At 32.0% G+C, this 15,074-nt stretch overlaps 1 protein-coding gene across 1 annotated transcript; it reads left to right on the top strand.

Moving 5' to 3' along the window:
• The first annotated feature begins 222 nt into the window (after window positions 1–222).
• Window positions 223–1,308, top strand: LOC126891741 (GATA zinc finger domain-containing protein 4-like). Its single transcript, XM_050661018.1, has one exon. The coding sequence runs from the start codon at window positions 223–225 to the stop codon at window positions 1,306–1,308; it is 1,086 nt and encodes a 361-aa protein (XP_050516975.1).
• Window positions 1,309–15,074: the final 13,766 nt, after the last annotated feature.

Below are 15,074 nucleotides of genomic sequence, written 5' to 3'. Positions count from 1 at the left end.
GATATGAAAAAAATGGAACAAAAATTGGAAGAGAATTCCAGAAAAATAGAAGAAAATAATGCTAAAATTATGAAACGATTAGAAAAACAGATGGATGAAAAATTTGATGCTTTAGAGAAAAAATTAGCAAGTGAAATAAAAGATATACGTAATGACTACAAGAAAATAATAGAAAATGAAAGGAAAGAAATAAATATGATTATTAAAAATAATAATATAGATATGGAACGGAACATAGAAATCCAAAAATATAACTTAGAAGCAAAAATTTACGAAGAAAGGAGAAAGACTGAAGAAAAATTTGATGATATGCTACAAAATATCCAAACAAACAACCATCACATAAGGAATGTAGAACAGAGAATAGAAGACATTTCACAAATAAGAGACATAGGGAGACCTTACTTGAATTTAACAAATGAGACAGGTATAAAATTCTCTGGTAACATAAAAAATTTACATCCTAGAGTATACATAAATAGTTTAAAACATAAATTAAGATCAGTGAATAATATTAATGATATAAAAGATTATATTAGAATGACATTAAGTGACAATGCAGCAACCTGGTTTGCCAGCATTGAAAACGATTTAGATAATCTGCAAACATTTGAAAATAAATTCTTAAATTATTATTGGGGTGAATTAGAACAAGCTAGATTTAGGGAAGTTTTATATTTTGGAAAGTATAATCGCAATTTAAGTTTAAATATGGTAGATTATGCTTTAAAATTAATAACTGTTGCAAAATATTTAGAACCACCACTTAGAGAAGACGAAACAGTTTTGAATGTTTCTAGACACTTTGATGCGGATGTTGTGCAAACAGTCACAGTACAAAACATTCAAACAGTAGACAGTTTTATTAACTTTATTCAAAGAGTACAAAGAGGTTATATTACAAGTAATAATAGTAAAAATAGACAATCATATAACAATAATAGGTATGGTAGTAATTCTCAAAATTTTAATAACAACAATAATACTAGTTATGAGAGACAAGGTAATAGAGAGAATTTTAATAATAATACTAATGATAATAGACAAGAGAGACAAGGTAATAGAGAGAATTTTAATAATAATAATAATTATAATAGGCAAGATTTTAACACCAGGAGAAATGCACAAAGATATAATTACAACAGACAGGTAAATTATGTAAGGGGTCAGAGCTGCGAAGACAGTCAACGGAATAGTACATGGCAAGAAAATATGAATAGTAGAAGTGAAAGCAGTGAAAGACATCGAGGATTAGATCCAAATGATCAGACACAATCTGACAATCCTAATAATCCAAATTTTATGTAGAGGACTTTCTGAATTTCAAGTTGGGCCATTGTCATTATGAAAAACCTTCGGAATTTATTTCTTTAGATGAATATAAAAATTTTGAATCTATTAATTTAATTTATATAAATGCTATGGCCCAAAATAACATGATTAAGGTTATGATTGATACTGGTTCAGAAAGTACTCTAGTCTCGGAAAATTTTATTTTTAATACATTAAAATTAACAGATATAATCAAGATTCCAAAAATTAAAATAATAGGTGCAAATAATAAGAAGCTGGGAGAAATTAATAAACTGGTTAATTTTAAAATTGATATTCTTAATAAACAAATTAGTATGCAAGGATTTATTGTCAAGGACTTATGTGTTGACATTTTAATGGGAAATGACGAACTGGAAAAGAATAAAGTAAAGATAGATTTTGAAGAAAAAATGGTAACTTTGGAAGGGAAAAAAATAGGGTTTATGGAGAGAGAAGAGGTGGAACAAGGAGTAAGAGTTGATGGTATAATATTACAAGAAAATAATTATGTTGATGAAGAGAAAATGTATTATGATAGGGAAATGTCCAATAATATTAAAAAGAATAATAATTATAATGAATATTTAAGGAATGGTAAATTTGAGCAGAAGGATGCCTACGGAGCGGAGTGCGTAAAATTGGAAGGAAGGACTAATGATTTTATAATGAAAAATAATTTTATTTGTAAAGAAGAAAAAGTTATAGAAAGTTTAAGTTGCCCTGAACAATATAAATTAATAGTCGTTTCCATATTGCGGCAACACAAGGGGCTTATCAATAAAGAAAATAGAATTGCACAAAATTATACCCATAGTATAAAGGTTAAGGAAGAAAAAGACTTTAAAATAAAATCATACCAAGTACCATATAAATATAGAGAAGAAGTAAACAGAGAAATTAAGAACATGCTAAAAGATGGCATCATTGAAAAGGCAGATACATGTTTTATAAACCCAATAGTAGTGGTACGTAAAACATCAGGTGAAATCAGATTATGTCTAGATGCAAGGAATATTAACAATATCACCGAAAAGCAATTTGAAGCACCAATGAGTATAGATGGAATATTAGGAAGAATTACAGGAATGTCTTTTTTCACAAAAATCGATTTGCGGCATAGTTTCTGGTTAATTCCCCTAGAAAGGAAAAGTAGACAGTATACAGGATTTCAGATAGATGGAGTTGTCTATCAATTCAAAGTAGTACCATTTGGACTTCAATCATCTTGCAGTGCTTTATGTAGATGTCTTCATGATATCTTGGATCAATATGAACATTTTGTAATTCACTACATTGATGATATATTAATTTTTTCTAAAACGGCTGAGGATCACGGAAAACACCTAAAAATTATAATTGACAGATTAGATGAAGTTGGACTAAAAATAAATCAAGAAAAATGTAAATTCTTTCAAAAAGAAGTAATATATCTAGGATATAAACTTAACACTAAAGGAATAGAGATGGATCCAGAACGAATACAGGTTATTCAAGAATATAAAACACCACACAATTTAAGAACTTTAAGAGGATTTATTGGTATAGTTAATTATTATAAAAGGATGATACCAGACCTAAGTAAAAAAGAAATTCCATTACTTGAACTATTAAGAAAAGATGTACGATGGAAATGGAACGAGAGGAGAGAACTAGCATTCCAAGAAATAAAAAATATTTTTCTGACAAATTTACAAGTATACCATCCTGACTATACAAAACCATTCACGTTAAGAACAGATGCATCAATTGAGAGATTATCGGGGGTATTATTACAAACATATAATGGGGTAGATTACCCGATACAATTTATTTCAAGAATTACAAAGCCACACGAAAAGGGGTACTCAGTATCAGAATTAGAATTAGCAAGTATCATACACTGTGTCACAAAATTAAGATTTTATTTATTGGGTAATGATTTTACCATCGAAACAGATCATCAAGCATTAACATCTATATTAAAAAACAAATATGGAAACAGTCGAGTCCACCGTTGGAGCCTACTACTAAGTGAATATAGTTTTGAAATCAAATACATTTCAGGAAAATCAAACATAGTGGCAGATGCTTTGTCAAGGTTAGAAAATATACCACAAAATGGACAAAGAACACTAAAAGTTGGAATAAATCAATTAGTAGAAAGCACAGGGTTATACTCTAAAGAACAGATAATGAGAGATCAAATCAATCTTGAGGAAAAGGAAAAGCAACTTAGTAAAGATGGGGTGTATTATAAAATAATCAATGGAATAGAAGTATATGTAATCAGTAGAAGTTTGACCAAGGAAATAATGAAAGATTTACATAACAATTACATGCATATAGGATCAAGAAAGCTTTGGATGCTCTTTAGGGATAATTATTTTACAAAGAATGATCTGAGCATAGCAAAAGAAATCACTACACAGTGTCATGTATGTCAATTAAATAAAGAAAAAAATTTCAAAAATAAAAACACATATAAGTCTAATGTTTCATATGAAAAAATAAACACAGTTTCCATGGATTTTATTTCAAATTTAATTCCCAGTCCAACAGGAAAAAAGCATATACTAGTGATAGTTGATTTATATACAAAATTTATTAAGCTATATCCATGCTCAAGAACAAATGTTAAAACATTAAAGATATATATTAATCAATTTTCTGAAGAAATAGGACCATTTAGAAATTGTATCATTGATAACGCTACCTATTTTAACAACCAAAATCTTCGAACATTTTGTGAGAAAAAGGGTATCAAGATGCATTTTACAAGTATAAGGCATCCACAGGCAAACCCAGCAGAAAGATATATTAAAGAAGTAATTAAATATTTAAGGATTGTATGTTATGAAAATCATCTAACTTGGGAGCAGCATGTACATGAAGTAGAATATTTTTTAAATAATACCCATAATTTAAATACAGAAGAAATACCAGAATATTTAATGTTTGGACATATAGGAAATAGAAAATGGATTAGTGAATATAATAAAGATAAGTATGAAGCAGTGTTACAAAAAGTAAATCAAAGAATCATGAGGAAAGCTGAAAAATATGTGAGAAAACATAATCGAAAAATAAAGAAACCAATAACATTTCAAAGAGGAGAACAAGTACTAGTCAGAAATCTCAGAAGAGGAAATTTGAGAGAAAATCTATGTAAAAAATTTCAACCCTTATTTGAAGGCCCTTATATCATAACAAATCAGAATGCAATAAATAGTTATGTGTTGATGGATGCAGATAATAAAATTAGAGGCATATTCCACATTAATGATATTTTCAAATATTATCATGATGAGACTGAATAACTTTTAAAAGTATGTAATACTTACTATAAATCACATTGTTTGCCAGAGATTTTCTGTATAAAATTTGTAATTCCAACTGCTAAGAACGACACAGTCTAGCGTTTAAAAAAAACACAGAATGGTATAGGTTTTAAAATATCACATTTTTGCATTGATATAAATATAAAAATACAGTAGTTAGAAGCATTAGAAGATGTAAATACATACAAAATGTAAATGTAAACATGTAAACACTAAACACAAAATGGCATCTGAATTGACATTGACAATTTTGACATATAGAAATTTAAGGTATGTTCAGTATGTTCCATGAGTGACAGTTAGTAGTCAGGTTATTTGTGTTACGTCATGAGGCATTTTTTTACATAAAAGAGTATTAGATGATAGCAGATGAATGGGATGAATGTATTAGTTTGTTTATGAATTTTTTTGAGTTATTTTATTAGATTAATATTAGATTTAAGAATTTGCATAGAATAAAGGAAAATTAATGTTTGAAAAAATTTTAATTACATTCAATTTTTTTTTAACATTATTTTGGGGTAATTGTAACGATATGACTATGTCCTAAAACAGAGTATGTCGAAGATCAGAGAACGTAGTATCCGATTAAAGTGTTTAGAAACCAAAATGGACTGAAATGGCGATTATAGATGTAATTTATAGAAAATATACCATAGAATAGTATAAAAATTATTAAAGATCATATCATTTATATGAGGACATTCAAAATTAGCATAAGAAATTTATTAAAACCTTATGTAGGGACTTATATTTGTTTTTTTTAATAATTGAGATAATGTAAATAGATAAATGGACATTTCAAACAATAATTATAGGTTAAAATAATAATATTTAACATTTAAGATGTTAATTTTATACAGAAGTAATAATTCTGATCTGAAATGCCTTAAAATCAATTAAAATAAATAATAAAACAAAAATAACTCTATAGGATGGTGGATGACATACTAATTTGACATAGCATGTTAAAAAAAGAAGGAATTGAAGTTTTCTATTTGTCATAATGTTTTTTGTTTTTCGTTTGGAATGTTCTGGAATAAAAATTTGATAAAAAGAGGTGTCACAATGACAAGAGGAGGCAGTCAAGAAATGAGAAATGAAGCTATAAATTTGATAGAGAAAAAGATTTGAAAATTAACAGAAAATATAATAATTTAGCATAAACATGATAAATTTGGTATAATCGAAAAGAAATTAGATAAATATTTGAAGAAAACTTACTTATAATTTGGTAAAGTATCCTTTAATATATAAAAATACTATGTATCCTGAATTTGAACCAGCATAGTGTGGATAATTTATTAGAAATATAAAGAAGAATTTGTGAAGTATCCATAATTGTAAATATTAATAATTTTTGAAACAATATATTAATAATAGTATCCTGTTTCCTGATCCTGGAGTTGAAAGTTGAATTCAAATTGAGAAGAAAGAAAAGAAATATTTTATTTGACAGTTTTGACACTGACAATTGACCTGGTCTTACATCCATTAATTTTTCAGCCATCCAACAATTCAAATTTTATAAAATATTAATAAGAAGGCATTCAGTGACAGTAATTATAAGGTACTGGAATTTGTTTTATTTAATTGTAGGAAGTTTTTCAAGTTAAAGTTATTGTTTTTCAAATTTAGATTTCTATTTTTTTTTGTTATCACATTTAAACATTCAATTTTATGTTCAATTTAGATTATAATAAAAACATTTAAAAAACTATTTAACAAACTAATTCTTTCAGAACCGCGACAAAAACCCTATTTCACAATAATATCCATTATAAATATCAAAAATAATATATCATTACAATATATATATATATATATATATATATATATATATATATATATTATACAGGGTGTAACAAAAATACAGGTCATAAATTAAACCACATATTCTGGGACCCAAAACAGTTTGATTGAACCTAACTTACCTTAGTACAAATATGCCTGCAAAAAAGTTATAGCCCTTTGAAGTTACAAAAGGAAAATTGATTTTTTCCATTCTATCGAAAACTATTTTAGATTTTTAATCGAAAATGGCCATGTGGCATTCTTATGGCAGGAACATCTTAAAAATAAATTATAGTAAAGTTTGTGCACCCCATAAAAAGTTTATGGGAGTTTTGTTCCTTTAAACCCCCCCAAACTTTTATGTACGCTCCAATTAAATTATTGTTGTGGTACCATCAGTTAAACACACTGTTTTAAAACTTTTTTGTCTCTTAGTGTTTTTTTGATAAACCAGTTTTAATCGAGTTGCGGCTTCTTTTTTAATATATTTACATAAAAATTTTTACGGGGGTTTTGTGCCTTTAAGTCCCCCAAATGTTTGTGTACGTTCCAACTAAACTATTATTGAGGTACCATTAGTTAAACACAATGTTTTTAAAACTTTTTTGCCTCTTAGTCTTTTTTCGATAAGACACCTCTTATCGAGATATGGCTTATTTTCTAATATAGTTCAAAATATATCTCAAACTGTAATTTATAAATAAATTTTCATATTACTACTAGGTCTCTTGTCAGTATACAAATATGTGGTGGATTTGAAAAAATTTTCAAAATATCTCGATAAAGTACTAAGCGGAAAAAAGTTTTAAAAATATTGTGTTTAGCTAATGGTGCCACAATAATAATTTAATTGGAACGTACGCAAAAGTTTGGGGGGGGGGGTTCAAGGGAACAAAACCCCCATAAAATTATTATGGGGTTCACAAAATTCACTATAATTTCTTTTTAAGATGTTCCTTAACATCTTTGTCTTTGTCTTTGTTTGAGGAATATAAATCGCGGTAAAATGTTTGTGTAACTTTTAGGATTGTGTTCTTTTCTCTTATTTCTTTTCCATCTTTATCTTTTAATGAGATTACTAGAGGCTTTCCTATGTTTGGTCTTAAGCATTTTAGGCCTCGATCCTTTTCTATAATTTTTTCTACCTTGTTTTCATTGTAGATCCTTAAGTCCTTATTTACTCCCTTCTTTATTTGTTTATTCAATTCTTTGAAAGCGTTGGTGTTTCGCTTTCCTTCGCTTAGAAATAGGCGTCTCTTTTCCATCAACCGTTATGTTCCAACGCTTAATTTTTCTTCTTTACTTTTCGTTTTCTTTGCCACAGTCAGGACTGCTTTCAAGAGCTTTCGTTGCATTTCTCTATTAATTGTGTTCATGTCGGTATTTTCTTGTTGATAATATCCTACAAATTCTTCTCTTAAGACTTCTCTGTACTCATCTCCCTTCTGTCGGACTTTAGTTTGATCTATCTGATTATAATTATGTGGCCTGTTCCTACGGGTTTTGGTCTGTTTAAAAACAATCCTTGCTCTTAAAAGACGATGATCGCTGCCAGTTGCGAATTAATTGAGAGCAGTTATGTCTCCAAAAATGTCTTTGTTCCCACATAAGAAGTAATCGATCTCGTTTTTCGTCTTTTTATCGGGAGATATCCACGTCCATTTTCGGTTTGCTTGTTTTTTGAAATATGTGTTCATGGCATATAAATTTTGTTGTTCTAAGAAGTTATATAATTTTTCTTCTCTTGCATTTCGTGTGCCATAACCATGCATCACTATTTTAGTTTCAGTATTTTCTTCTTTTTTACCTAATTTTGCGTTGAAATCTCCCATAATTATAGTATATCTTGTATCATTTTCATCTAATGCTGTTATCAGATCTTCGTAGAATATTTCAACTTCCTCTTCCTCATGTGATGTTGTGGGAGCATACACTTGTATTACCTTTATCTTAGTTTTATTATCTAGGTCTACTATAATATAAGCTACTCTATAAGAAACGCTTTTATATGTTGAAATGTATGGTGTGAGATACTTTTTTTATAAGGCTACTTGCCTTATAAATTGTAAAAGCATAGATTAAGGATGTTACCATAAAGTCGTTCCACGAGAATTTTCAGATTTATTGTTTACATCTGGGACTTGTCATTTCTTTAATAGATGTAGCTACAGCTTCTGATTCGCTAACTATTTTTATAATTCTGCTTAAACAGACAGCTTGGTTTTGTTTCGGTTCAGAGGTGTTTATATAGACCTGCTGAAGAGGTCTGGAGAGAACGAAACGGAGGTATGGAGATGGTGGATCATCTATGAACCTAAATGACACATAAGCTGTATTTAATTTTTGAAGTTACACTTGTTTAGGCGCGATGGGAGTGAAATTTAATATGCGCGAATTCATCAAAACCTTGGTCCCCGACACAGACACATTAGACCTTTGCTCTGCTTGGGTGTTCAAATGACATGACAATAATTGTTCAATATGGAGGTTATGGATAAACAAATATTGTATAGGTATATTAGTTTTTATTGTTGTGAGGACACAGACAAAAGCAAGTTTAAAATTGTAGTAACTTTTTAAATAGTCTTTAAATAAAAGCAACAGTTTTAATTGTAAATGCTTCAGTATTGTAATAAAAAATTCCATAGATACTTACCTATTTGGAAAATGTATGTCCCTATCTAGTATGTAATGCTTTTATTTACATAATTTCATTACCAACAAAATTTCTACCACTCTTCATCTAATATACCTATTGTTTTCTTACTCTATGTTTTGTTGTATTTTAATATGTATTTAATTCGCTTTGTGAACACACACACAAACACACACACACACGCGCGCGCACACACACACACACACACACACAAAAATCAAACTAATTTGATTAAATTCAGAACTGTCAAAAAATAAAACGTTCAGATAGCCTATCTTCCCACATGACAAGTACGTGTAAGTGGTTAAGTCGGGTGACGGGTGTGTGTAAGTGGATTTCAAATCTAAGCACGCGGGTTCGAATCCCAATGCAAGTTTTTATTTTTTTTATACATTTTATGATTGTGAATATATTTGTTATATAATATTTTTCAGATAATGCGTATTTAGTTAAAATTTTTGCCAACAATTATTGTTGAGAAATCATTTCTTTGTGGCATTTTTAAATGTGATTGTGTGTGTTTTATTCTTTTATTTTTTTAGTTATTTTATTGTTTTAATAGAAATGTTTGGAAAGTAGTACGTATTAAAATTAGTTTAATATTTAAATAAAATATAAATAAACTGTTTAAAGTACATATATTAATTTCGTTGGAATCATATAATAGAAGTATAACTTCTTACGTGCGTACAAAGTACACACACATTCTTTTTTTATTTTACTCATATTTTGAGTACACCGAATCAACTTTCGTTGGAATTTTTCCTAGAAGAATAGATGGAATGTGACTGCATATTGTAAAGTTCCTTTCATCTCCTTTATTCGTCGTCTCCTTGTCTTATAAATTTTAAAAGGAAGCGGCTAAGGATATTACCAGAAAATAGTTCCACGGGAATTTTCCGATTTATTGTTTACATCTGGGACTTCTCATTTCTTTTAATATTAATTCAAAGTAATTTATAGATAATTGAATGTATATTTTTTTGTGCAGTACTCAAAATCTAAGTAGTCAAGCTTAAATAGCGGGAAAACGATGAATTCTATAATATGCTTACTAAACACAAAGTCAAAGAACTCAGAAATGTCTATCAAATGAGCTTCCGAAGAAGTTGATAGCATAAACATTTATGCTCCACAAGTTTTTCAAAATTTATGCTCCCAGAATTTTTACCCTACAGGGGTTTGGTTGACGTAGAGTTAACATTCTGTTATTTTTTCTTGCTAATGATCATAAGCTTGGTCTTCTTTAAGTTTCTTCTTCTTCTTTAAGTGCCGTCTCCTAATCGGAGGTTGGATATCATCATCACTATCTTTACTCTACCGCTCTCTGAAGAGTTCTATTGAACTGCACTTAAACCAGTCCCTTAAATTCTACAACCATGACACTCTCCTTCTTCCTATACGCCTTCCTCCTCTTATCTTTCCCGATATCGTTGTCCCCTCATTATGGGTCCTAGATATTGTAACTTTCTTATTTTTATCGTGTTTATAATTTCGTGTTCTTTGTCCATTTCTCGCAATACGTCCGTGTTAGTTTTTTTCAGTGTCCTTGCTATTGTCATCTTCCTGTAACACCAAATTTCAAAGGAATGTAGCTTATTTATATTTTCTTGCTTCAATGTCCAGTTTTCAAGTCCATAATTATAGTATTGAAAACACGTATTAGTGCGGCATATTCGTGCAAATATTATAAGAATTGTGCATTTAATGATAAAAGCATATAATTTGGACCACATATACTACACATATAAAGGTTCAAAATTAGATAGGAGGCCATCTCAGATTTTGCCTTTTACCAAAATGGCGGGGATTCAAAATGGCGACTATACATATGTGACTAATAGCACGATAACTTTTGAACGATACTTCCGATTTCAACCAAATTTGGTACATAGGTCCTTTTTTTGATGTATAAGATCGAGGTCTTGAACCGGAAGAATCGGTTTACCAGAAGTTGTGTTTTTCCTGGTTTTATGTAAAAATATGTTGTTTTTTTGCAATTATTTCACCCTGTATGTATTAATTTTTCAAATAGTTAATACGGCCATTAAAAAGAGCGTAAAATATTATTTTGGAAATATTCTTAACTATTTAGTTATTTTAATTACCATTTATTAAATGCAAAACGTATCCTCATATGTACCTATATGCGGCAGATTCGTGCAAATATTATAAGAATTATTGTGCATTTAATGGTAGAAGCATATAATTTGGACCACATATACTAAACATATAGAGGTTCAAATTTAGATACGAGGCCATCTCAGTTTTTGTTCCTTTTACAAAAATGGCGGGCATTCAATATTGCGACTATACATATTATTATTATTATTATTACATTATTATTATCAGATTTAGCCATACGGCTCACACTCCCTCTAAGGGGAAAACTGACTCATCCCAGATACCTACGGTATCAAAAGGATTGAGCTCTGGTGGGACTCTTTCCGTGTTATCGAGCCCTAGGTGACTTGGTATGCAGGTGTATCTCCCAAAAATTTTCGTACACATCTGGCCGTTGCGAGTAGTACAGCTTTCTGCATGGTCTTGTAAAGATGTTCATTTAGACCCAGCCTTTTTATGCTTTCGAGGAGGTTCTTCAGAATGACTCCAGTAGTAGACATAACAATAGGTATCGTCTGGGTACTTTGCATTCTCCATTGTCTTCGTATTTGAATTTCTAGATCTCTGTACTTGGCGATCTTTTCAGTGAATTTACTACGTAGATTATTGTTGTTAGGTATCGCCACATCAATTAGTGTTGTTTGTCTTGTTAATTTATTAACTAGTACGAGATCTGGTCTATTATGTGCCACTGTTTGGTCTGTGAGCAGAGTGCGGTCCCAGTAGAGCTTGTAGTTGCCATCCTCAAGCATATTCTCAGGGACGTATTGATAATATGGGAGATGGTCCGTTTCGAGAAGTCCCAGCTTGATAGCTATCTCTTGATGAAGGATTTTTCCCACTGCGTCATGCCGTTCCTTGTATTCAGTTGCAGCAAATGCCTGGCAGTCCCATGTAAGATGTTGGATGGTTTCTTGGGCTTGACATCCATATCGGCATCTGTCGTTTTGAACCTGAGGGTCTTTGATAATATATTTCAGGTAGTTTCTGGTTGGTATCACCTGATCCTGAATGGCCAGTAATGAACCCTCCGTTTCAGGGAACATCTTTCCTGATGTCAACCAGAAGTTCGACGCTATATTGTCGACATAATCTTGGCTGACCTCATTGGGATGTCGCCCGTGCAAAGGTTTACCCATCCAGATTAGTAAGGTGGTTTATGCGCAATTCTGCTTCCCTCAGTTTGATCGGTGTTGTGTCATCTACTGCGCAGATAGCGCGGTGTAGAGTAGATGTCTCAGCCTGCATCTGAAAATAAGTTCTTAAATTAGCAATTTGTTTATCTAATTGCTCACCTATATCCATAAGTCCTCTTCCTCCTAAATACCGGGGTAATGTCGTTCGTTCTACTGCACTTTTAGGGTGGTGTTTTTGTGCCTTTGTGAGGTGTGTTCGTACTTTTTGCTGAAGATTTTCTATATCCGTTTTTGTCCACTTAACAATACCAAATGAATAGCTAAGCGCGGAACAAGCGTAGGTGTTTAGTGCCTTAAACAAATTTTTACTGTTAAGCTGTGAACGAAGCAGCTGTTTTACCCTTCTTATAAACTCAGTAGTTATCTCAGTTTTCATTTGCTTATGGTCAATTTTCCGCGCCTGCTTTACTCCAAGATATTTGTACATATCGTTGTCGCCCATGGCTTCGATGTTCTGGCCATTTTGCATATCGAATCCACCGGGCTGTACCTTTCCTCTGACTATATTCAAAACACGGCACTTGTCTAGACCGAACTGCATACTAATATCATTAGAAAATGTTTCTACAGTTTTTAGCATCTCTTCTAGGTGTTCTCGAGTGGAAGCCATTAATTTCAAATCATCCATATACAACAGATGATTGAGCTTCGCTACCACAGTATTATTGCTTTTAATGCTAAAACCTGAGTCAGTGGAGTTTAATAGCTGGGAAAGGGGGTTCAAAGCTAAACAGAACCAAAATTGACTCAACGAGTCTCCTTAAAATAGGCCCCGGTTGATTGCGATATTTTTGGTTTCGATATTGTTTTCACCAGGTATTTGGAGGTGAATTTTAGTCTTCCAATCTCTCATTATATGCCTTAAAAAGGTCACTATGTTATCATCTACTTTGTATATTTTCAATATATCTATTAGCCATTCATGCGGTACTGAATCAAAGGCCTTTTTATAGTCAATAAAAGCAGTAAAAAGGTTCCTTTTTTTAGTGAATGCCTGGTTAGAAATGACTGAGTCGATGATAAGCTGTTCTTTGCAACCCATGGAACCCTTAGCGCATCCTTTCTGTTGAGGCTCTATGATATTGTTTCCTTATTATTATTATTATCAAGATTTAGCCATACGGCTCACACTCCCTCTAAGGGGAAAATTGACTCATCCCAGATACCTACGGTATCAAAAGGATTGAGCTCTGGTGGGACTCTTTCCGTGTTATCGAGCCCTAGGTGACTTGGAATGCAGGTGTATCTCCCAGAAATTTTCGTACGCATCTGGCCGTCGCGAGTAGTACAGCTTTCTGCATGGTCTTATAAAGATGTTCATTCAGACCCAGCTTTTTTATGCTTTCGAGGAGGGTCTTCAGAATGACTCCAGTAGTAGACATAATAATCGGTATCGTCTGGGTACTTTCCATTCTCCATTGCCTTCGTATTTGAATTTCTAGATCTCTGTACTTGGCGATCTTTTCAGTAAATTTACTACGTAAATTATTGTTGTTAGGTATCGCCACATCAATTAGTGTTGTTTGTCTTGTTAATTTATTAACTAGTACGAGATCTGGTCTATTATGTGCCACTGTTTGGTCTGTGAGCACAGTGCGGTCCCAGTATAGCTTGTAGTTGCCATCCTCAAGCATACTCTCAGGGACGTATTGATAATACGGGAGATGGTCTGTTTGGAGAAGTCCCAGCTTGATAGCTATCCCTTGATGAAGGATTTTTCCCACTGCGTCATGCCGTTCCTTGTATTCAGTTGCAGCAAATGCCTGGCAGCCCCCTGTAAGATGTTGAATGGTTTCTTGGGCTTGACATCCATATCGGCATCTGTCGTTTTGAACCTGAGGGTCTTTGATGATATATTTCAGGTAATTTCTGGTTGGTATAACCTGATCCTGAATGGCCAGTAATGAACCCTCCGTCTCAGGGAACATTTTTCCTGATGTCAACCAGTAGTTCGACGCTATATTGTCGACATAATCTTGGCTGACCTAATTGGGATGTCGCCCGTGCAGAGGTTTACCCATCCAGGCGCGCAGTTTTTCGTCCTTAGTAAGGTGGTTTATGCGCATTTCTGGTTCCCTCAGTTTGATCGGTGTTGTGTCATCTACTGCGCAGATAGCGCGATGTAGAGTAGATGTCTCAGCCTGCATCTGAAAATAAGTTCTTAAATTAGCAATTTGTTTATCTAATTGCTCACCTATATCCATAAGTCCTCTTCCTCCCAGATTCCGTGGTAATGTTGTTCTTTCTACTGCACTCTTAGGATGGTGTTTTTGTGCCTTTGTGAGGTGTGTTCGAACTTTTCGCTGAAGAGCTTCTATATCTGTTTTTGTCCATTTAACAATACCAAATGAGTAGCTAAGCGCGGAACATGCGTAGGTGTTTAGTGCCTTAAACAAATTTCTACTGTTAAGGTGTGAGCGAAGCAGCTGTTTTACCCTTCGTATAAACTCAGTAGTTATCTCTGTTTTCATTTGTTTATGGTCAATTTTCCGCGCTTGCTTTACTCCAAGATATTTATACATATCGTTTTCACCCATGGCCTCGATGTTCTGGCCATTTTGCATATCGAATCCTCCGGGCTGTACTTTTCCTCTGACTATATTTAAAATACGGCACTTATCTAGTCCGAAGTGCATACTAATATCATTAGAAAAAATTTCTACAGTTTTTAGC

Source organism: Diabrotica virgifera, chromosome 1 (genome assembly GCF_917563875.1).
Source record: "Diabrotica virgifera virgifera chromosome 1, PGI_DIABVI_V3a".
In the NCBI taxonomy this organism is placed as follows: Eukaryota; Metazoa; Arthropoda; class Insecta; order Coleoptera; family Chrysomelidae; genus Diabrotica; species Diabrotica virgifera.
This window is presented reverse-complemented; position numbering and strand designations above follow the sequence as displayed.

What these genes read in the sequence shown, in the direction of transcription:
- LOC126891741 (XM_050661018.1), top strand. Translation starts at nt 223, where the DNA reads ATGGAACGGAACATAGAAATCCAAAAATATAACTTAGAAGCAAAAATT.